General features: G+C 37.5%; 1 protein-coding gene across 1 annotated transcript in view; it reads right to left on the reverse strand.

Annotated features, from left to right (window-relative positions):
* The window catches only part of CFAP44 (cilia and flagella associated protein 44), a 42,051-nt gene that overhangs the window by 3,855 nt on the left and 13,207 nt on the right, over nucleotides 1–24,989 (reverse strand). The window contains exons 10-29 of the mRNA XM_021548966.3: nucleotides 24,664–24,711; nucleotides 23,784–23,883; nucleotides 21,843–21,937; nucleotides 19,987–20,193; nucleotides 18,944–19,054; nucleotides 17,125–17,277; nucleotides 15,155–15,373; nucleotides 14,557–14,699; nucleotides 13,424–13,694; nucleotides 11,470–11,525; nucleotides 10,886–11,048; nucleotides 10,430–10,560; nucleotides 9,288–9,505; nucleotides 8,737–8,902; nucleotides 7,291–7,468; nucleotides 5,737–6,222; nucleotides 4,119–4,322; nucleotides 3,475–3,667; nucleotides 2,373–2,483; nucleotides 779–909 (exon numbers count right to left, since the gene is read on the reverse strand). Of these exons, the coding sequence (XP_021404641.1) occupies nucleotides 779–909; nucleotides 2,373–2,483; nucleotides 3,475–3,667; nucleotides 4,119–4,322; nucleotides 5,737–6,222; nucleotides 7,291–7,468; nucleotides 8,737–8,902; nucleotides 9,288–9,505; nucleotides 10,430–10,560; nucleotides 10,886–11,048; nucleotides 11,470–11,525; nucleotides 13,424–13,694; nucleotides 14,557–14,699; nucleotides 15,155–15,373; nucleotides 17,125–17,277; nucleotides 18,944–19,054; nucleotides 19,987–20,193; nucleotides 21,843–21,937; nucleotides 23,784–23,883; nucleotides 24,664–24,711 (3,384 nt within the window). The remainder of the gene's footprint in view (nucleotides 1–778; nucleotides 910–2,372; nucleotides 2,484–3,474; nucleotides 3,668–4,118; nucleotides 4,323–5,736; nucleotides 6,223–7,290; nucleotides 7,469–8,736; nucleotides 8,903–9,287; nucleotides 9,506–10,429; nucleotides 10,561–10,885; nucleotides 11,049–11,469; nucleotides 11,526–13,423; nucleotides 13,695–14,556; nucleotides 14,700–15,154; nucleotides 15,374–17,124; nucleotides 17,278–18,943; nucleotides 19,055–19,986; nucleotides 20,194–21,842; nucleotides 21,938–23,783; nucleotides 23,884–24,663; nucleotides 24,712–24,989) is intronic.

Consider the following 24,989-nt stretch of genomic DNA (forward strand, 5'->3'; position numbering starts at 1 on the left):
GCTTATTGATTCTGCATGAGAAAGAAACAATTCAGACTCAAATGTCATGCTCCAGGGTGAATATGTGGCAGCTGGCACTTAGAAAAGCCTTTAAAAACTAAAAAACGCTAAGCATGTTGATGTTAAGCATGCTTGATGGAACATTTTTGAGACAGAAAAAGCACAAGGCTTGTATAATGTTCTTTTGGTAGCACCCTCTCTCTTCCAGATAACCATTTAAAATAAGATATTTTTAATTAGTACAAATCAAATTTCTTAATGAATGCAGGAGTTCAAAAAAGCAAAATGGAAAATTTGTACCAAAAGTTTATTCAGTGATTACCTGTGACAAAGAGCAATGGAAAATAACTAAAAGCAAAAGAAATAGATGGAAGAATAGATTTTTCTTTTTTGCATTTATTTTAACGTGGATTTGTGTTAGGGTAAGTATTCTTCAATCTCTGTTCTCATACAAACACACAGAGGATAGGCTAGACCACACCATGTGTTTCATCTGAACCAGAGAATCCAGTTCCTGCTGCTGCATGAGGCTAGACATCTGGGAGGGAACTGACCTGGATCCAGCCCCATGAAAGCTAAGGTTAGACCAACTTGTTTACCCTTTCCAGGAGAACAGGTGACTATATCCAGCTGCCTCCTGCTTCTGTGCCACCATAGATATCTCTTCCCAAATAGAGGCCTCTCAGAGGGTTAGGATTCTGGTTTTAAATCTTAGACCAGCACTAACACTAGCACTACATTGAACACAGTGATGCTTTCTGAGAAAACACTACAATACCTTTTTGGCCAAGGCATTATATTCCTTTTTGAGGTCACCAGCAACTTTCTTCTCCTCTTCTAGAGCTTTCTCAATGCCTATCCTCTGCTGCCGGAGCTGGATGGTGTTCAGGAAGAGATCCTCACTGCAGCCTGAAAGGGAAAGGGTCAAAGAAGAGCTTACTTTCACTGTGACTGCTCTGGAGTTACTGGGTAGAGCTGGTACCTTCTCCTGCTGTGCACATTCCCAGCATTCCCCTTAATAACACCATGGGTTTGGTTCCCTAGATCTTCCTTAAACCCATGGGCCACGTGCCTCCATGACTGGGTGAATGTCTTGGCTGGATCTTTTTCATCTTTACATTCAGTCAAGATAGTTTTTTTCCAGAACTCAGATTAAATGCATCAAAGCCAGCATTAAAAGCAAGGGCTCAAAAATTAGCTTTTGTAAGCAATGCAGTCCCAGTAGTTAATATGTGTTGCAGTAAAATCTTCAATTATGTGAACACATAGTTGTTTCTCCATAGCACCCTTCATTATAAATTATGAACTTGCTGTAGGGATCATTTATAGCTCTACTTGTAAACATAGCTGTATTTCATAGAATCTGTGTCATGGTAAGGAAGATCTGTGTATTTCTATCAATACTGTGATTTCAGTAATGCTTAGCAAGTACATAATTCTGCCCAAATCAGCAGGCATAATAATAAAAAAGAGAGCTCAATAAAGGCAAAAAAAAAAATTCTACATAAAGAGACAAATATGAAGATGCTAATGCAACATGCAATTACCCTATTAAATTAGCAATTTGAACATTTTAAGTAAGAATAAAAATCTTTATTTCTTCCTAACATTCCATTGAAAAATTAGATGGACAAGGAGTTAATAAAAATTCAATTTGTGGAAATGATTTTAAAATCCAATTTTTAAAAAGGGGAAGGTGGTGAATTGTTGGTAAGTTAGAACTTAAAAATGAAGCAGTGCTGTGTCACTGACACAGCACTCAAAGATTTTTTTTAAAAAAACAACATCCTAAATTAGCTAAGCTCCTACAAAAGAAAAGGAGGGACAGAGTTGCTTGCCTTTTTGATTGCACAAATGAAGAGGACTTTGCAAAGTAAAGCTCCTAACTTTTCAGAACAGCCTAGCAACAGGCAATTGCTGCATAAATCCACGAGGTGGTAACACAGAGCTTCAATTAACAGCATGAGGATCCCCCTCAGAACTTCCCTGAACAGGGAGGGATCCAGCCAGGCAGCTGTTTCCAGAGAGCAGCTACAGCCCTGCCGCTGCTCCACTCAAGAGGAGAGCCTTTTCTCTCCAGGTAACAGCCGTGAAATGGTGAATGCTTCTTTACAAAAAATAATTTATTCTTAGGCTTAGCTAATTCTTATTTTTCCAATCTTTTCGAATTAGGGTAGTCTACACTACCAGCAGTTTTATTGTCTTGGCTGAAGTTTCCTGGGGAAAAATACTGCACACAGGAGGGTTGCACACATTCCAGCCCTTCATGACAGTGAATAATTTTTTTAAAAATCTGTGTTTCTTTTCAAACACATGATGTTGCCCCTAAAGCTAAACAACTAGTTAACACAAGGAACTAACAGCTTAGGTACCTTCTGGGCAAACAGAGTCATCAAAGACTATGCTTTTAGATCCACCATTTTCTTTATCAGTCTTTAAGTCAGGCTTTTCATCATCTTCCTCTTCATTCTCATTTTCTTCACCTGAAAGAAACAGGCATTGGCTTGCAAAATGCTCCAGACCCACTAGCTATGCATTATGCCAACGTGCTGGTGAACACAAGCCCAGTAAATCATGAAAGATCATTCTGGTGATATGTGAATCCAGGCACCTTGTGCCTATTGCATTGATTTGATGCAATGTTTCCACAGAAAAGAAAAAAGAACAAAAGGGGAAAAGAGAGAGAGAGAGAGAGATATCACCTAGTAGTAGAACAGGCACAGGTGCAGCCCATGTTTTTGGGACTTAACTTCAATATATTTCTTCTCTTTATATATGTTAGGAACTTAAACAGTGTGGGTTTACCATTCTACCACAGAGATTAATCAACCAAGCAGAATATAGAAGCACAACTCTGTCATAAAGCATCACCATTGTCTGCACTTTTTGCTAATCATGTCTCACTTGAAATCAAAAGCCAAGTCAGAGAAAGCAGAAGTATTTTAGCTCAGTAAGACTGACTTGCTTTAACAGCTTAAAACTGAGTCACTAAGATGAATGAAATCCTTTTGTAATATGTTTAGTCCTGTGACTAATAGATGATTGCAGATTAGGTTTATGATCTCTCATTAGTCAATGGACAGATTAGAGCAGAATGTCACGAATGTGACAGGCTAATCACTTATCCATAGCTCCCATTAGTACAGCACAGGAAACACCTATTTAAAGCTGTGCCTCTTCCTCTTACCAATTATCAGTCCTCAGTATTGACTTACAGGATGTAAATTGCAGGAACTGTTATCAAACCAACTGCAGTCACGTTAGAAACTGGATTACATCATTGTTATCATTCAAGATGACAGCCACAGAACACATTGTCAGTCTATAAGCAAATCTGGGTAGGTCTGACCTACAGATTTTTGAACTGACTGGATGTTGTATGTACTTAGGGCTCCAGATAGAATGAGACATATACTTGACCACATGGAAATATGTTTAACAAATCCATAGAGCAAAAAGAACAAAATCTCCAACCTGCTCCTCTTCCTATTTCTTTTTCCATATACTCAACTTCCTTCTTTAAAATGTCGGTCAGAAAATCAGCAAATTCATTGTTTTCTCCAATGGATGCTTCAAAGCTGGCATAAAGAGCTTTCTTACGTTCCTCAAGCATTACAATCTCACACTTTCTGTCCTCTATTTGTGCAAGGTAGCTCTTCAATTTTGACTAAACAAACAAAAAACTACTTCAGTTAAAAGGTAGAACCCATGTGTATATATATAGGATGTATCTGTGAAGATCTGGAAATGCTAAACTTGTCTTTCTTGATAAAACCCGTGGTTCAATCAAGCATCAATTAGGAATATGTTCTTAAAGTATGTGATTAGTCACTTTGGCCATATAATGAAGGATCTATTAAAGTACAAATTTTAAGATTATTAAAAAATTAAGTATTGGAAGTTAGAAGTGACCATCCTATTAGGCTGATCATCAAGAGTTTCTTGTTTATCAAAATGTAGCACTAGTCACTGGATCAGTGCTAAAAGAAAGCCAAAGGATGCCACCATTTACTTGACAGTTTACCTTTGTTTCAAGCCATGCATTAATGGTTAAAATTAATTAGTCAATTTTCAATTAACTGTTAAATTTAAATTAATGGTGCATGTGGTCTGCTTACATGTATGTCCTCCTGTTCATTGATGAGGGTACAGATTTGCTCCTCAAGAAGGTCCTCATGTACCTCAAGTTTCTTCAGGATAAGCAGCTCTTCACAGCATGTGATGCAGCACAGATCAGCACTTTTCATCTGCACATCCATCTTCAGCTTCTTGTGCCGCAAAAGGCGAAGTTCAGCATCGAAGTTGATCACCAGTGTGTTGATCTGGAGCAAAGGAGGAAATCAGGAACAGGAAAAGTATTATCAGTGCAGTTAAATATGCAAAGCTAGAGAAAGGAGCAGAAGGGAAAAATTCTGTCTGCCAAATCAACAACACAGATATGCTATTTCCTAGAGAGTACTGATGCACTTTGAAAGACAAAGTTAATCCCAAATCTTTGTCTTTCTTCTCAGCATAATAGTAAAAGAATCACCAGGGTGTCACAGGAATCTTTCACTGCATCCCCTCCATCCCTGAAGTATTTTACTCTTCAGAGAATGTTTTTGAGTAGTCCATAGTTTACAGCAGTTTATACAACAATCCCAGATCCATAAATAAATAACTCTTCTGCCTTGACAGACGTCTTTTTAAATAGCTACCAGCTCTTCCCTTAGACATTTACAGCTAAATAAGTACTACCAGCTGCTAACATTAACTTACAGGTGTGTGATGTTCACAGTAGAATTTGGGTATTCCCTCAAAACCTTCATACACATAAACACAAGGGTGTCTGTGTTGAGGCAGACCAAAGAATCAACTCCCAGCAGCAGAAATTAGAGAGATGCTAAGAAATGGAGCAAACAAGTGAACAGTGGCACACCTCTGGTATACTGCTCTCTGTACCCTCCTAAACTTTGACTTAGGGACATCCTGAGTTTGAAGCAGTATACTTTGTTCAACAGCTTTGAATGGATTTTTTTTTTCCCACACTATCAAATTACAGCTTCCCCCACATCCTAGCACTGAGTTCCAAAGCTTAGCTTATTATTGGATAGGAAAACTATTTTCATTTGCATGCTTCAACCTTTCTGTGTGACCATTTCATTTGATATACCTCCTTCTTTTAAGAGATGATTCCCACCCTCCTTTTCTATGTTATTCAGAATTTTATCACATCTCTAAAACCATATCAGTTGCCCTTTTCACAGGTCAGAGATACTTTATCCACTTAGATGTATCTTTTAAAGAATCTTTTCTATGACTAAGCATTTTGGTTACTCTCTTTTGTACCTTTTCTAATCCTACAAAGTAATTTTTGGACCAAAAAGTTAAAACTACAGTTATTGAAGAGCTGAGAACATGAATCTACAAAGTTGCAGTGATGCTGCTTTTTTAACTCTGTAATTTTTCAAGTTATGTCTAACATTTTACTTGTCTTATATTTTTTGGCCACTATGATCATAGCTTCATGGCACACTCAATAAGAAATCTAAGATATCTTTCAAGTGATAATAGTCACAACACAGGTTATAGTTATGGATTTATACTGATTTCCACTGTTAATTTGCAACAGTTAGCATTTTCCAGGACTGCAGAAAGGCATGACTAGCTGCAATCCTGAGACAGAAGGGGTTTTTGTTTCAGTGATGAACCAATGGGATTTTTTTAATCTGACAAAAATAACTTTCAATTTCTTACCTTTTTAATCAAGGTCTCCTGCAAGTATAGATTTTTTATCTTCTCCCTCTTTAAAATTTCCAGTTCCATTTCTGTTGGCTCTGCTTTCTCCATCTCAAAAGCCTCCTGCTCCTCTGTGACCACAGCTGGTGCATCTCCAGCCTGTGCCATGGGGGCACCCTCTTCCACTGGAGAAGTTTGAAGGAACACGTGCCTAAATGCGCGAGACGAGGGACACCCTTCCAGTGGTTCCTTGAGCTTTGCCTTGGCCTCCTGCTCCTCTTTGAACTTTAGGAGGACATCACTGTTGTGCTCAACTATTTTTTCAGGAACCTCATCTGGGTGTAACTGAGGGATCAGGGGAATAGGGAGATGTTCTGATACATCTAATCTTGCCTGTATGGATTTGACTTCCTTCACTAAACTCTTGATTTCATCAATAGTAGAAACCTTGAGGTCCCTCAAAGACACAATCTCTTTGTTCATATTCACTTTTGTCTTATGAATCTGCAAAGGAAAAACTATTTTAGTAGGATTCTCTACCACAGGAAGTGGTCTTACCCAAATCAAGAAGGATAAAATTAGGATTACTAATCATTCTGTGATAAAGAGAGACTATTAGTTGACTCTTTTTACATGAAGTAATAATTGAATGTGATCTATCATGAATATATTTGGCAGAAACTTTCTGATCTTTATAAAAGAAAATAACACACCATCCACTTGAAGCAAGTGGAATTCCTCATCATTACAAACCCAGAGTTTATGACAGTATTCCCTTTGTTTGTTCTAATGAGTTGGGTTAATCACTGGCTATCTGGTAGCATCAACACTACAGTGAAGTGCTGAAGCCCAGGCATGAGACTAAAATGATCCAATAAATCCTCTGAGACTGTAGTATTGCTTCTGTAAGGCTTAGACCTCGCTGTCAAAGTTATCCAGTGTCACTCTTTTGCAGTCCAGCCAAATACAATGAAAAACCATTCCTATGAGAAGGATGGGGGGAAAGAAGTCACAGGGAAAGCAACAAAGATACTGCACAGCATTTGTACTTATTGTGTCTTCGAGGTTGAAAGATGTGTGGTAACTGTAGGAGTCCTACTATAGCAATGCGGCTCCAAAAAACCTGGTTCTTAGGAAGATTCCAATTTCAGGAGCAGTGATTGCCAAAGTGCAAATATAGAGAGGCCATGCTGGAACACTTTTCCTTGCTCACATCCCTGTTTTTGTAAAGGTATTTCACAGCAGGGGTTATTTAGCCAGTGTTTTACTAGATTATAAGACTTCTAATTTAAAAAGACAGGTGTTTCTGCTGAAATACTAGTAAAGCTAAATTCTTTTTCTCATTTATAAAGAGTCACCCTGGAATGATTTGGGTTTGGGTTTGTTGAAGCATGAGACAGTTCACAAGAAAAGAGCTGATTTGTAACTAAAGCTTACTCAAAACAGCTGTCGGTCCTTCAAGGCCTATTCCCACACTCACTTTCAATTCCTTTCAAAAAATTTCTTCAGTGATCAATACACTATCCTCATGTCCCCTACCACAAAGAGGGCAATATACACAGTTTTACATACCAAATCTTCCAGGATTGCAAGCTGCATCATCTTCTTTTCAGTGCTTATACGCTCATTTTCAGTGAGTGTGTAGTTAGTGGCACTCTTCAGCCTGTAACATCCTATATTCTCCCGTGCTTCTTTGGTCTCCTCAGCATCTTTGGAATTCTCATCGTTATCTCTAGGTTTGCTCTTATATCTGGTAGGTACAAAATAAAGCTGAACTTCAAGACAGAAAGCATACAAATGAACAGTAATTTCATACCCTCTGACTTGAGCAGCAAAGTTTGGGAGGAGAAAGAGTGATACACCTCTCTCAGAAAAGAATGGCTATTTTGGAAAAAACATCCTTGCACATTTAAATGAAAATCCCAGATTTTTTTCCTTCTAAGAATTCTTAAAACAAAGCTCTGCCATGGGAAAGTTTAAACCTTCACACTCAGACTGAGTTCTGGGTTAAGTGAATACATGTTGCTATCAATTTCAGGGAGCCACACAACAATCTAACAGCCTGTAGCATAGAATACTTGATCCTACTCTACATTGTTAAACACTAAATAACCTTAAAAGCTTTGTACTCTGACTCTACATTGGTCCTATTCCCTGCCATTCATCTCCTAAGGAAGAACTTCTGTACTTCCATGAGCATAGAATGGTCTGGGTTATAAGGGACCTTAAAGATCATCTCGTTCCAGTGCCCCTGCCATGGACAGGGGCACCTTCCACTGGACTAGGTCACTCAAAGCCCCATCTAACACAGCCTTGAAAAAGTGGTCATTCAAATATATGACTTAGGTTAGATATTTGGAAAAGGTTCTTCACTCAGAGGGTGATTGGACACTGGAACAGGCTCCCCAGGGAAGTGGTCACAGCACCAAGCCTGACAGAGTTCAAGGAGTGTTTGGACAAGCTCTCAGGTACAGTGTGTGACTCTTGAGGCTCCCATGTACAAGGACATGAATTGGACTTTGATGGATCTTGTGGATCCCTTCCAACTCAGGATATTCTAAGATTCTGTGAAAGACATCCTGTCCCCCTTTTTTGCTGCTTAAGATAAAGACCAGCATGGAGCATGACAGCATATCACAAACACTCACATGATGCTGACCTAACCCAGCTGTTACAGTAGCTGCTCCATGTGGGCTGGCAGGATTCACTAAGAGCTGACTGTAATGGTGTCTCTCAGTCGTGATCCATTTAAACACATTTTACCCCCTATCTGAAAATGCAGCTACCTAGCTGAATTCAAATTTGATAATATTTTACAGGAACCATAGAAACTAAATATATTCTAATGCTCTCTCGAAACTTGGAGATACATGAAAATTCATCTGTTTTAATTACAACCCTTAGGAACATAAAAACCTAAGCAGGAAGATTATAGTGCCATATTACAGCTAAATAGCATTACTTGATCTCAAACAAGAAGCAGAAATAAAAGGAAACAGAGTCCAGTTCAAGACTCACAATTCATGCCACTCTGCCCTCCTCTTCATGATCTTGGCTTTCAGTGCATCATATTTCTCAACAAGGCTTCTGATTTTCTGACGTCTGCTTTCTATATAACGCGTGGTTGGCTTTCGGACCTCTGGTGTCTTCAGCCTTTCAGCATCATTCTCAAAAACTACACTTCCTGAAACAAAATATAACCATGTGAAGGTGTAATACCACACAGCACAGTGCAGTCCCAGCAACTGGAAACTCCCTCAGATAACTCCTGCAGAACTGATGTAAATCAGGATAGTTCCATTGTAGTGGATGTTTTGAAAGTATTCAGGTTCTTTGACTTGACTTTTAGTCACATTCTACCCATGGGGCTGATAGACAATTGCTGACATTGATCTAAACATGAATAACTATGTATGAATTTTACTTTGCATATAGGTACTAAAAAAACATCACAGCTATATTTCTTTACCTGCACTTACATGTGTATTTCTTTAACTTGGACTCAGGAACACAAACTGAGATGAAAGACAGAAACCATATTACTGAAAGATTTAAATGGTTATCGTTACCTCTATGCACAGGGCTTGTTTCTCTGTGTATCTCCTCTTCTGCTTGTTCTGCCTCTTTAAGTGCTGTCCACTTCTCTTTATGTACTGCCCACTTGCTGTCCTCATGTTTCTTATCTTGGCCATATTTCTCAGACACTGTTAGAAGGCTGTAGGTCGAAATCTGATGATTGGTTTGAATGGCATGAACAGTGAGAGTAAATTCCAGAGAGTCCCGAAACCTGGAATCCCAAATTAGACAAAACTGTCTGATGTCAGTGGACACAAAATACATTTTACCTTGACCGAAAGGGCATGAAGAGTGTAGTTTACTTATTGCACATGCAATCCTTAAATGTAAATCCACAAGTCAGTAAGAAATTGCTTAGCCTGATGACATCTGACACTGTCTATATACTTTTATCCAATCTAGGAATGGAGATGGTCAAGAATAACCACATGAAGACTTTTCCCAATATTGAAACTTATACCAGGTTCTTCATGACAGTAAATTTCATCTTCCATTAAGGACTTATCAGAAACATGCACATTCTATTTTTTTCCCAGTCACATGCTCTGTGTGCCTAAGGTGGTTTTTTAATTGTGTATTTATTTTATTAATTCATCCTTTGCTTTTACCTAGATCTATGAAAACCAACTCAAAATGCATCTCATGCTTAAACTTGTGTTCTTGAGAAAGTCTTTTTGTAACTTCAAATTATATAGAGAACACTGTGTTAGAATGACATTAAAATATCTGACAGACACACAATATGTCTTAAAAACAGGCATTCATTTCACAGGTTGTTTTTCAACATTTCAGTAAAAGTTCTTAGTTCTTATTGAACTTACGGCAAAACCCCAGGAAAATAGTCTCAACCAGAATTCTTCATACAGAAGTGAATCCAAATGAAGTCATTTCCTTCATTTGATTATCTGCATTTTTACCAAAGATTCAATAGAAGTCATTACACATAAAATAAATGTTCCAAGAATAAATAAGATTCTTAAATAGGAGCAGAATCATAATGGAACAGATTAAATACTGATTATATGAGAGAGAGAAAAAACTAATTACATTCCTTTTTCTTGTGGGAGGTACAACTTCATAGGCAATAAGCCCCATGGAAGGTGAGGGAGAGAAGTAGAAGAAAAGTGGTAATTACTGTGTTTGTAGTTTCTGCAGTCCAATGAATTGTTTCTCATGCTCCCAAGCCAGCTGCTTTTGCACTAACTGGATTCTCTGTAGTGTCTGCCTATCCAGCTCTTCAAAGATCCTACGGTCCATCTCAAACTCCTGCAGGAAGATGGAAAACCCAGCATCACATTATTTTGGCTACTAGGTCTTCAGAATTAATATTTTTACTTACGTGCCTTAGTTGCATGCACATCAATACTATCCTTTATTTCAGAAGCTATCTCCACAGAGAACCATATTTTTTTCCTGTGCTTCTTAATTGGCACAAATAATCAGCTGTGATTCAGAAGTCCAGCAATATATATATTTTTAAAACTACCTTAATCCAAAGCATTGGACATCCTTGGCTCCAATATGATATGTAGCAACATTTTAGAAGAAGGTGCCTGTAAATGTAAATGACCCTAATAAAAGCCAGATGTACCTCTCTATGTAACTGCATGTGCTTGGGCAACTCCTGATTCTTTTGAAGGAGATAAACAAAGTCTTGTCTCAGTGCACTTAACTCCTCTCTTTTCTTATTTTTCTTTTCTTCAGCTTCCTTAATTTTCCGTTCATGCTCCTTTTTCTGCTTGTATTCCTCAATACTGAAAATGCATAAAACAGAAATTATGCTATCTCAATGCAAGAGTGGAAAGATTACAGTTTATATGACCTTTTAGATTTCCTTGACAATCTTAAATTTCCAGTGAACTCAATGGTTCTTAAAGTAACTTAAAAAGGAATCACCTTCTGTATATTTGTACACTCTTAACATCAAGGGGCTTTGACCTTTTGCTGTCTCTGTAGTCTGAAGTTAACTGCCTCATAGTACGACATTTGAATTATTTCCAGATAAAAATAGATGAAATGGAGAGAAGGGTTGAAAAAACTGTGTGTTTCACAAATAAATGACCTACATTCAGGGTGATCAACTTATCCCTCCTCTTTGTAGGCAAAAAGAAATACATAGAAAAAGAGCTACCAACACTTGAAAATCCTATTCATCATTATCTAAGCATCTCTTACGTGTAGGCATCAGGATCCTTAATGTCTTCAGTAGCCTTCTCCTTCTCAAGACCTCTCTGGAATAAAAACATTGTCTTGTCTTTAAACAAGCAGTTATATTTTCAACAGACAATAAAGCTTTTATATGCATTAAGACAGAGCTCTCACCACCTCTCACAAAAACAAAAGAAATCTTCATTTTCAATATTACTATCTGAGCCTTAAATACTGCATTGTAATGTTTCAAGCAGAAAAGGCAAGGAAGCTGGTTTATATGTAAAAGAACTAATGAAACATTAGGGACAGAGAACACCCTATAACCTCCCCAGTGGCATAAATCATTACATCATTGCTTGTCCTAAATTCACTCTGTCCCATAACATCTTTGGTTCTCTATCCCCCAGCCCAATTCTCTTGTCTCCCCTCACTGCCACATCAACAAGAGTCAGTGTGTCATGGGCTAATTCTAAGTTACATCTGTAATTAATCTGGTTGGCTTTTGCTGACTGCATAATGGATTCACAATTATTAGCTGTGTAAAATGACAGATGGATGGACATTGCAGTAGCACAAGCTTCATTTCCCTAGGCAATCATGCTCTGAAAAAAGAGGGGGGACTATCACCCAACAATTTAGTTGTACTTAATTGATTTGTAATTTAACTTAGTTTCAGATGATTTGTATTTGATTTTCTAAGAATCTCATTAAGTTTAATGAAGATAGAATTTTTAAAATTTTCTACATGACCTAAAACTAGAATAGATACTTAATGAAGATATACTTTGAAAAGGGAAAAACTCTATTAGAATGGTCATTAAGCAATGCTGTTAGCCTGAACAATGGAACTGACCATAAAGGTCTTTATATAGAGCTACTTACATATTTAAAACTATAAATCTGTATATATGCTTTATAATTGTATATTAATAACTTCTTCCAATACTGGAGTTAGTAAGGCTCTGATATTAAAAGTTCTAATCATTCACTTTTAGAAAATAGCTCTAGCTCTATTCTCAGTGCTATATATTCTTGTCATACTGGTAAAGAAGTCCAACTAATCATGAACAATTTAGCTGAATGACCAAAGTCACAGTTTCCTCTGTCTCTGCTGACAAGCTTCCTTCAAAATGTAGTTATTAACCAGTACTAAAACATATTTAAAAGTTAATTTTTTTACGTTGACACTTTAAAGATTTTTAAACTTTACTGAATGCCTATTGTGCACAATGACACTTTACTCAACAGCTCTCACTGCTTCTTTAAAGTTATAGTTACTAAATTCAGACACTCTTAAGACTTTTTAAAAATTCAACAAAGTTTGAACATTTTAGTTGACATCCCTCTTGTGCAATATCAGTAGAACTGTTTCTGAGTTCCAGTGTCATGTTTAAATGTGCTAGAGATGATCAGCTCTGCAGTGAGTACAGAACACCTGTAAATTCACTACTACTAATGCTGCCCAAGAGTGAAAGAGCAACGGGATCAGCATTGTGTTGTGCTATTTTGCAAATGGAAAAATCCATTGTGAATTTTACATGAATGGTACTAGGTGTATGGAGAAACTACACATATGCTACTCTCCAATAGTATTTCTAGAATCCCCATCCAGAGCAGAATCATACTTTACTGGAATTAAACCCAAGAAAGGTATGAAGTAAGATAAATCCTTTCAATTCTTTCATTCCAGGAATATGTATGACTACACCTTTGGGTGGGAAAGCACTGGAAGAATATTACATATGAATAACACATACCATATTTATTTGGAGAAAAACACAAAACACTGAGAAGGAACAGTGCAATCCCAGAGCCTGTTTTTTAGGGAACGTTTTGCAAAAGCTATTCTTCTAAATAGTTTAGGAAACTTCAGCTTTTGCTGTGAATGATCTTTATGAGAAATAAATGAACCATGTTTGCCCATCTGGGTAGTTTCATACCAAAAGGCCTAATTCAGTGAAAGAGGGTACCAACTTACCCTAGGAAGGGGGATTGTGACTTTTAGCTCTTTGGGAAGCTCTTCCTCTGACCAGAGGTCAAATGTAAAAATGTTTCCATCTCCACCACAGGTAATCAGACACCCATCATCATGACTACAACAGATCCCCCGGATCTGCCCATTGTCATTGTCATGTAAATTCAGGTACCAGTAGTCCTTCAGGGCACCCACTGAGAGGCCTTTCTCACCAAGAGGATAAGCTCGCAGTGAGCCGTCCTGCATCCCACAGAACATCAGGAGGCTGTGGCTACTGTTAAACAAAAAACAAGAAACAGTAATAGCAGCAACTTGTAAAAAGCAAGTTCAAAATATGAAAAGAGCTGATCTAGCTTAATAGAAATCACTTTCCCAAGTTTGAAAGCTGAAAGTAAAGTATTTAAAGTATGTGTGATTCTACTATGAAGTGTTTTTGCAGCTAACTGTCTGCTCAGAAACATTCCTGCACTTGCTAGGTGTCTTAGAACTAGTATTAGCCCTGAGCTGGGCAGTGTAGCAGACACCATGTTAAAAGCTAGAAAGCAGTTTTTAGTCCCTACTCCCCATTGAGTACAGATGGTGATGAATGCAGCCAGCAGTAGATTAAAGCCTGAATTAAACCTGCTTCCTTTTGATGCAGAACATGCCTATTCTTACAGAGAACCTAACACTGGGAGTCTGAAAAAAATCCAGACTTTCCATCTGTACAGTTCACAGAATGTTCTGAGAAGCCTATATTCTTAGCACTAGAAGGATGGACTGACTGTTCCATGTTCTAATTCTTTTTGTTCACTATGATAAAGAACTGCTGTTCTGGTGATCAGTATATGCAAGGACTTCTAAGTGTTCTCCTGGAGTTCTACAATCTAGAGTGGTTGAGTTCTAGTCAGTATTTACTTAGAAATCCCACTTTTTTGTCTTTGAAGGTCTTTTAAAATTATTGTATCAGACATCTGGCTCAGCTATGTCTATTAGGAATTTTAGGTGAAATTCAGTGCCAGGAAAACCAGAGAGAGTTTGTGTATATTAGAGCTGAGCCACAACTGAAAAGGACAAAGGAGCATACACTCCTCCCTTCCAAGTTCAATTTCATCAAGCTTTATCCCAGAGCTATTTATTACATTACAGCGTTTTACCAGAAGGAGATTTGGTGAATGGGATTGTTGTCAGTGTTCTCCATAGGAATCACTTCAAAGGGTTCATCTTTCCTCTTCTCAGGGTCTTCTTTATTATCATGTGAGAATTCGCAATGATAGAGAAACCCTGAGTCATACCCACCCTGAAGAAGAGAAGGATGATAAGGAAACAATGACAAAAGAAAACTGAAACAGATGACCAGGAAAATGCAAATTTCAGAATAATTCTTCCTTTCTCAAGGATCTGTGAATGGCTAGAAAATGCTACTTCCAAACACCTAGAGATCCTATTTATCCATAGACAGAAGTGTGTCATGATCTCTGGCATTAAAAGCCACTATGTTAAAATTCTATCTTCTGCTTGTGAGGGAACAGCTCGGTCTTTGTGCTCATTCAGGCACCACCAAGAAGGGCACCTACTGGATATTTACCAAACAATCTGAATCAGAGTGACACTACTGGTTTAATTCACAAAAAACACTGAAACTGTCAAGGATGAAAGGAGCTCAATATCCTTGGGATTACAGGTTTCAAAGAGAAAGAATGTCACATCATGCAATCCCATCAACATGAAGTAAAAAAAATCAACATGATTTACCAAGGAAAGCCAAAATTTTCCTGGTGCTGCATAAAAGCCACAGAGGATGGGACTGGGCTCCTCTGGTATGTAGATAGGTGGCAATGGCTCTTCTTCAGGTTCTTCCTCATTAGTTTCTTGTACCTCAAGTCCCAGCTCCTTTTGCTGCTTTATCCATTCAAGACGTGCCTTCTCCTTCTCTTGCTTTTCTTTCTCTCTCCGTGCAATCTCCTCTCCCAGCTATTACAATGAGCAGAGAAACACCGAGACATGAAACCAAGGCAACCCACACATCACTGACTGAAGGAGTCTCATAAACGTAATCCAAGGTGGTCCTGGCATAACACATACAGAATATCTACAGTAATCTCTTTCCTGTCAACTTAGTAGAGATCAACCAGACTTCATGGGACTCTCTAGTGAAATGTCCCCATTTCCCTCCTCTGAAGTATTTACTCTTGGTCCTTTAAAACAGAAATAATTCCAAATGGCAAGCAGATTTCAATATTTCCTCAGGGAGATTAGTCCAAATTTTCACCACTATGCTTACTCCTGCAGAAATTCTAAGTCCTGTCCCCTGCCTGCCATGGAGAAAGAAAAGCACTGGAAAGCTGAACTCGAACAAGTTCTAGTCCATCATTGGTATAGAGCAAAAGAGAGAAGCTGCAACTGATTTAACTTCTTCTGAAAAATGAAGGAAAGATTTATCAAACCTTTAAAATTCTCTCCCATGCAAGACTAATGTAGCATAAACAAGTATCAAACATTCTCTAAAACAGTAGCTTCCTACGAAGATACTAGATAGCCAAACCAGCAAACCCTTAAATGTTATCAGCTGATCTTTGTCTGTTTTACCTTTTAAAAAATATCCTGTTCTAGGGACTCTACAGACTATAAAAACTACTTTAGTGTTTCACTACCCTTACTGTGAGAAATCTTTCCTTACATTAAAACATCCTTGTTGTAACTTATTAATTATTTATCTATTTCCAAGGTAAAAAGAGTCATTCATATTCCTTCTCTCTGTAGAAACATTTTTTTTATTTTTAGTGATTTAGAGTGTTTCTCAACATTATTCTTCTCATTTGACAAAAAAAGCCAAAACAAAACCAATCAAAAAATAAACAAACAAGAAAACCAATAAAACTCTACACACATTATTTTAATCTTTCCTTTCATATGCATGCTTTGTGATCATTCTTATAGATATTGCTGTGAAAAAACATCTCGAAATCTTTCTCCTGAATGCTGACTTCCTCCAAGTTTGCAACACAAAATGAAGCTTTGTCTGACATTCAGTAATATAGGAGCAGTTACCAGAAAATGCAGAGAAATCACAAGTTAACAACAGAAGCAGAGAGGATGTTGGATGTAAAGTAGATTGAGTATGGAACTAGATTGAGTATGGAACTGAGACCCTGCCCACTGGAGTTCTCCTTCTGAGCCTAACATCATCTTGCTTTTAGTTTCACAAAACTAACTACAGCTGTGAGTTGATAGAAGTCTTTTCCTTTGGTCCCATATATTCTTTTTAAACACTAAGTGTCATTTAGAAATTAAATGCACACCTTTAAACATAAAACATTTTTTTAAAGTCAGAAATACTGCTAAAAAATAATATTTCATATTCGCTTCAAGGTAACTGTTGAAAGAAATTTGCTATAGAGTGAATATCAGCCACAATAAATATTCTTTTTTGAAAATTACCAAAATTAAAATTATTTGAGAACTAATTAACAACCCTTCCCTTTCTCTAATGTTGTCTTCTAGTTATAAACAAAATTCACATCATGCTTTCAGTGTCATGTAGGTTTGAATAAACCAAAACCAACTTGCAATTTCAAGTCACAAATTACTTCTATCTGACATTCCATTTCAAGGAGCTTAGCAAAAACCCTGTGATGAAATACAGGGACTAGAAACTCTTTTGGGTAGTTTGATCACTTGACACAATGAAGAAGATGGAATTCTGCCACAGGAGAGTTTTTTACCTTGAGTTTGGATTTAATACTATAAAAATGGAAGTACTGTGTTGGCAGGTTTTTTATGTGATAGGTGGTTGCTGCATCATGCTTCCCACGGAGAGGGGCAGGAACCTGGACAGCAAAGCCATTCTCACAAAGGATGAGCAATGTGCTCTTGTCCTGTACAAAAACACCAAGAATACAAATATAGGGCAGATGTATAAATGGAATCAAGACAAATGAGGGGAAAAGTTGGTTAGGCAGATGGACAGGCACAAAGCCAAACTCCAGCCACACTTCCCTGTGCTCTTATTTCTATGGACACTTTTAAATGGACATCAGAAATCAGTGAGCTTCTTTTACGCTAGGCAAAGCTAAGGAATTGAAGAAATTCTTGCTGTGTCCAAACCAGCTATAATTCTGACACTGCTTAGTTTGAAAGCAGCATGATGATATTTTTGAAATTTGGTTTAATTAAAAGATGGATTTGACCCATGACTCAGTAGGTTTTGGGTTGATAATTTCTTATATTTCCAGACTAATAAATCATTTATATCATCAAGACTTGGCTCAAAGTCTTGCCAAATTCTACTTACCTTTCAGTTTGTTTGTTTTCTGTTGGTACCTGACAAGTCCTTTAAAATGTGAAGTAAGGAAGAATAGGTGAGGTGAGGGTAATAATTATTCAGTGTTTTGAGCTTTTAAAAGACAAATTGGTATTTAGTTTCAATTTTTGTAAGCTATTTGGAGAAAAGAGAGGCTTATTTTATCTGACCCATCACTAAAAATGTGCAAAGAGGGCATATTAGAGTTGTTATGGAAACTCTAACTAGGAATCATATAGTTCTCATGTCTCAGGAACTAGGGATCTCAATTTAAAAATGCATTCATTAAATGTAATGTATTTAATCACCAGTGCTTCTGTAAAACAAACAAACAAACAAAAAAGTAGTGTGGCACTCAGATGCTGGCACTGTGTTAAGCAAGTGTTCTCATCTAGCAATGGAGGCCAGATACTGGTAGAGAAAATTACTTAGGCAGAATCTAACATATCCAAGACACCACGGGTGCTTTTTTTAGTAAGGAGGAGTACCTTGTCTTCAAGGAAGGTACTCAAAATGCAACTGTCAGATCAAGATCTATTGTTTCTGCAGTACGATAGAATTCATACCAACAAGACTTCTTTTGGCAGTTTTTAGCAGTTCAAATTAACAAGTGGAAATACCAACACTTTGACACCATGCCCCAGTAAAATATATCTTGCTAGCATCTAAATATAATGAATAGTCTCTCCTCTAAATAAGGATACTGGACCAAATAAAATTTCAAATGTTACCATAACCCTAGAACACTTTTAAATATTAGCAAAAACCTATTTCGATATGCCCTGACACATTTCAAACACAGAATGCAAATTTCAAGAAGCGCCCAAAATATTTCTTAATGTTGTCAAAAAGCTTTTCAAAAGCCTGTTTTAATATGGGCAAGAGTCACAGACAGTAACACTCAAATTCTCTTTGTCAAAGAGAATTGATATTCCAAAACTTAAGGAATAAGATTGTTTCTTCAAGTCAAGGGCTCAAAAAGCATACCAAAATCTTTTCATTTCTGCATTATCCAAAACCCAAAGTATGTCCATAGTGACTGAACCAGAGATACAGCTACACAGAGCCTTTTAGAATCTGTCATGCTGAAGCAGCATGAAAAAAAAATAGCAAAACATTTGTATTGTCTGTAGAGGACATGACTAGAGTAATGGATCTTCATCTATTTTGATTGGAAATTCTTTTTAAAATTATATGTTAACACTGCTGGGAAGGAAAGAAAACAAATATGCATTACTCACATGAGAAGGTGGAGACCACTGTAATGCCTGTACAGGTCCAGGGACACAGATGAATCCAATAGGCTTGTATTCATCCTCAATAGCAAAAAAGAAAACGGTTTTGTCTTTACTCTGAGGAAAAACAAACAAACAAACATGATGACTGAATCAAAGCTGACCAAAATTTCAAAAGACATTAAGCACTTTTTGTGTTTAAACAGGGGAACTTTTCAATTTTTGTGTTTAAACAGGGGAACTTAGGACTGGATTTCCATAATGATTAATGGGAGTAAATAAAAACCCTGCCCATGCTGTTCCAAGAAACATGTTGCACCCATAGCTCTTAATTGCTCTCACGGGCCTCCTCTGGTATCACTTGCTATGTGCTTTCTCCCATTGCCCCAGGAGCTCCTTTAAATCTCAGGCTCAGGCCTGATTCATCAGATAATGCAGCACAAGCTCATTTCCCCAGAAAATAAGAAGTTCCAGAACTGGTACTCAACATGATTCCTTGTAACTTATATCCTACATTAAATGAAATTCATGGCAATTCAGCCTCAGGAACATGTAACTGCAAAAGCACTGATCATGGCTAAGGATGAGATTTTAAAAAGAGACACCACATTAACTGGAAACCATGTCAAAGACTACCAGGTTTAATGATAAACTGACTGACTGACCCTGTGGTAAGGCCAAGCAGTGCTGGGTAGCAGCTGGATTGCTGCCAATGTGGTGTATCAATGGACTTGCTTTTACTAATTCCAAGATCCTACTAAATTAATTCCAAAATGAACCAAATCCATCTTCAAAGGGGATTACAGAATTCACACTAAACAGTCCAGTAATTCACAAAATGAATTGTGTGAACTGCATGGTTGCCTTCCTTCAGAAAAACAGATGTGAGTGCAAACAGATCCTTCTCCCAGCACAGAGAACTACAACAAGCAATCAATAGAAGCAACAGAAGTAAAACTGTGTTGTCAGTAAACAAACTTTACCTTGTCTCTTTTAAAAGGCTCTCTATTTGTGGCTTAATAAACCCAACCAAACGAAATGATACATACCCCTGTGGCAAACACGTCTCCCTTTGGTTTATACGCCAGGGCTGTGACTGCAGCAGCATGAGGTTTGAAAACTTGTTTCAGATTTATCTCTGCAATCTCATTGGCCCATCCTGCATGACCAGGCAGCCGTTTGGGATCATAAACCTCAATTATGCGGACAACACCATCTTCAAACCCCACGGCAATTAGACCTCCCTCAGGGTTTACCTTTAAGTGAAATGAAGAAAAAAAACCCCACAGTGTACATCTGAGAGCTTCAAAGAATAATCCATATGGCACATGCTCTGGTGTTTATCTTTAAACTCACCTTACATGGAAGTGTTGCTAAAGCACAAAGAATATTTCACACATGGGTAATGTTGTTTATTCTCTCTAATATGGCACCACAAAGGAAGAGAGATGACTGGGGCTTATTTTTTTGTTTTGGATTGTGTTTTGGTTTTTTAGTGATAACATGCCACTGAAACTGAAGATGTTAATGAGAATGTGGTTGTAATGTCTGAAGAAGAGGTAATTCATACTAACATAAAGATGTATCAGTAGCTTTTTAAGCAGAAGAAACTAAAAAAAAAAAAAAATTCAACTTCCCTGAATATAATATGGGGCACCAAACCTAAGTATTTTTTTAAGAGGTCAGGGCAGAAGCTTGGGTCTGGCTGCATCTATATAAAGTACAGCAGTCAACAGGGACTGCCACTTGAGATGAAAAGGAGGAGGAGGAGTCTTTACTGTAAGTCCTGTAGGTAAGTCAATTGCTAACAATTAAGAGAGGCTTGAACTGTGATAAAGGTTAGCAGAAACAGGCCTGTGTTTTAGCTGGACATAGCTGGACTTGTGGATTTAGCTGATATTTGCCATACATAGTAGTGTCTTGAAGTCATTTCAAGCTGACTTGCCAATACTCACTTATCTAACAAAGACACTGGTAGCTTGCCTATGAGGAGATTATGGTGTACAGATGCTTCAAAGTATGTTGGACTAAATTTTCTTAGATTAATAGTACAGATTTTAAAATACATTTGCACACTTTAAACTGTAACCAAGTATCAAATTCAATTTTAAATGCAGCTGGATAGACTGCCCTTTGTTTTTCAGATTGTGTTTAGTAATAACTTTCATAAACTGAGTCAGTTTTGTGATGCTGTACAATTTATTGTGGCAGACAGCTTACCTCATGAAGGTACAGGTAACCACTTAACAGCATCTCTGAAAGCCTGTGTGGCCAGAATTATATTTTTATAAAATAATTATTTTTATAAAATAAAGGCACTCTCCAGTGGAACCCTCACTTTGAGCATTCAAGTAATTATTTTCCTCCTAAATTTGCTTGTAATTAACCCACCAGGCTTGCTATGTTTTCTCAAGAACATAACTAGGCACTAATTTAATTAAAATTAGCAAATATGTCTAAAAGTGATAGATTCCACACTCCACAAATGATCAGTTCTGGCAACAGTTTTTAATGATTTATCTCCAAATGTTTGTGATTTGTCTGGGCTGTCATTTCAAAACGTGTTAACTAACTCATGTTAATTGACATTTGCTCTGTGTGGGTTAAATAGAAGCTGTTAGTCTACAAACTCAGACTACTTCCCAGACTGCACACAGACATCTGATTTTAAAATCTTAGGAAGGCACAAAGTAGGATACCTGATAACCCATAGTAAAGTTAAACTGTGCCCAGACTGTATACAAACATACCACCCCACAAACTTATCTATACATCCTGCTGCAGTAAATTCCACCATGGCCTAACAAGCGACCTCTAATGTCTTGTTTGCTGAGCAGCTTCCTGGATGCTGGCAGGCCCATAGGCTCCTTGACGAATTTTGGCTAACATGCTAGGAAAAACTCACAACAGCTGGTGCCCATGTCAGCGCTGTTCCTCCCTGTTTAAACTTCATTACACCCACTTGGCTGTTGCTGCCAAAATCATAGATGCGCACTGACCCTGGGTGGAAAGGAGACAGTAAGAATTTATTTCTTGCAATGTCACTTACATGTTAGGATTTATGAAGAAATGTCTTTTTATTTGAATTAAAATCTGGATTAAATGTATGTTTTCTATTTTGAGTAACAAAATGCCTGCATGAAAAATGACTGATGGTTACAGAGCACCATAGCTAGCATGGTGCTCATGAACAAAAAATATGGTTCCTTCACTCTTCAACTTATACAGAACCAAATTTGTCAAGGCTGAGGGTTGTAATAAGAAGTCCCAAGCTGACAATCTACATGTAATTTTCAATTGAGCATGAAATTGTGGCATACTCTATGGAAAATCTGTACTAACAAGATAGGAAAAGATGATAGGCTACTACTTGGGACTGCCTAGAGAGGAAAACATTTAAAGGGAGGAAAACATAGGAGATTGTCCACAAAATGTCCAATTTCATTAGAGGGAAAATTAACAGATTCATAGGCACACATACTGATTGCATAAAATTCCATTCCAACTGGCATTTACATGAAATGTAATTTGCTCAACTGGTAGGAGTGTTCAGGCTAGAAGAATAGGTGCATTGTATAACACAGACAAATTACAAGACTGTACTGACAAGAATTTAATTAAAAGACCTTGTAGTGTTTTCCGAACAGTGTAAATGACATCATTAGTGTTCTGGCCAGTAGTTCTTCTTTCAAAGCACAATAAAGCTAATACTGAGAGGCCTAAACAACAATATTTATACAGGTTGAATGAATATGTCTGTAATTGCTTGTTATTTGTTGATGAGAGCATAATAGCTATTGCAGTTTCTAAGAAAGGCACAAACATTAATATTTGCAATGGCTTGCACAATGCTGGAGGTGTATGTAATTCCTTACAAGATAAGAATCCCAACACTTATTAAACCCCAGCACCAAATACAAGTTCTGTAACTCAAACTACATCTCACCTTTTCAGCCATTCCTCCAGAACAAACAATTTACAAAGTTTCTCATTAAAAACTTCTGTTGCTAAAATCCTAGGTTTTTAGGATGAAGCAGTCTTAATGCATTGTTTCAAAACATTCATTATTTGCCTTAACTATTAAAGAACTGATCCCAGGAATAACAAAAGTGGCTTTGGAAGAGCAAATGCACAAATACAAAACACTGTAGCTCCAAACCTGTGGGAATTCAGGGCTTTCCTCTGGCTGTCCTGGAAGGCCTGGGACCCTGGCAGGGTGTCAGGAACCCCCCTGTACTGAGCCCCCAGAGACACTGTCTCTGATCTCTGTCCATGGAAAAGAGTTTTCAATCTTACAGGATGAATTACAAGCTCTGAGTGTTTGATATAAGTAATAATTAAGTGTGGCACAGGTGCAAAAGTAAAATTTTAGGACTCTAGATTAGGGGTTCAGAGGGCACAAGATGGAGGAAATTTGGTGTGTCTTGTCCTTTTTCTCCTTCTTCATGCCCTCCAAGTTTCACTGTAGTGTTGGCATTTTTCTATTGGTTTAGGCTGGGGACATACTGTTCAACGTAGATGATAGATTTTGGCACATTATTGTAAATATAGCACAGGTAGTTTCTGGTATATAATGTTTGTAACATCCCACTGAGGGCAGAGCCCCACACGCTGCCCTGCAGGACAGAGCTGCGGCAGGGCAGCAGAACATGTTAGAGATAAGCAAGAATAAACAACCTTGAAAACAGCACAGACGAATTATGGCTTCTTCTTTGGCAACGGGGCAGAATGACAGAGACTTTTTGCAATCTTGAAATCATCAATACCTCAGTTTTCAACACAAACCAAGCATCATTGCCCTTCAAAACCAACCCTGGCAGTGGCATGAAAGGAACAGTGCACTTACGGTCAAGAGCCGTGGTGGCCATCAGGTATGTAAAGGGAGAGACACTGATGGCCTCAATTGCCCCAGAATGGAAGGTACACACACACTCTGGGTCGTGGGTCTGCGGTGCAAAACAGAAGAGAAATTGTGCTGCATTTTACACTTGTGCTCTCCAGTTTGAGCTCATAGTGCCTGGGAAATAATTTCATCATCCAAGAAATTACAGACTTTGCTATCATTTTTTTTACATTAGTTTGTATAGTATGTGGTTTTTATTTACCATACAATTCTTGGAACTTATTTTACTTTTCACGTTAGAATTCTATTCCCCACAAGGGATTGTTCCTACTTACTTTATTATGTTCCAGAGCAAAAATTAAATGCCTGTTTTTTCACCTCTGTCATCTATTTCTCCATCAAAAACATCTCCAGCAGTTACACTAGTTACTAGTAGGGTAAAACACTTCAAGTGTGTTCCATTTTCTTCTTGTTTTTTTTCTAATTCTTTCTGTCATTTAAAGACTACAGTAAGGATTAGTTCAAACACCTATCTATAGAGAAAATAACAACACTCCTTGATCTCATTTCCTGAATCCCTGCAACTTTCATTACCAGCTTACAGAATCAAACTCCTTTAAAGTAACATGAATTTGGCATCTGAAATTTCAGGAATCAAAAATCAAATTCCTCTTTACCATCCTGCACAATTATTACAATCAATTACATTTGAAAATTTTTATTAAATAAAATATATGTTTCAATGCTACAATTTTCTATCATGCAACTTCCTAAAACACAAATTTAATTCCAGAAGGAACCAGCATAGTTATAGGATGTAACAGGATATGGTTCCTATTACAAATGAACTGAAGAAATCAGAAGAAAGAAAAATCAAAATTACCATATTTGAAAAAGTCAAATCCAGCTTCCATATTGCTCCACTTGTATCCTGAAGAAGAAAAAACATAAATTGAATATTTTCAGATTCAATTTGGAAATAAAATTGTACAGGGTGACTTCTTAAAAAGTCCGTAATGACTATCATTGTGAAACAAAAATTACTAAATGCAAGGATGTTGGTCTTATGAATCCCATTCATCACTTTAAGGTGATAGAACTTGGACAGTACCTTCTGGCATTCTTCTGTTCTTATGCCAGAGTCTCACACATTACTGTACACTAAAAACACAGCATAGCATAACATAGCATAATTCAGTTGGAAGGGAC

Source organism: Lonchura striata, chromosome 2, assembly GCF_046129695.1.
Source record: "Lonchura striata isolate bLonStr1 chromosome 2, bLonStr1.mat, whole genome shotgun sequence".
NCBI classification, from domain to species: domain Eukaryota; kingdom Metazoa; phylum Chordata; class Aves; order Passeriformes; family Estrildidae; genus Lonchura; species Lonchura striata.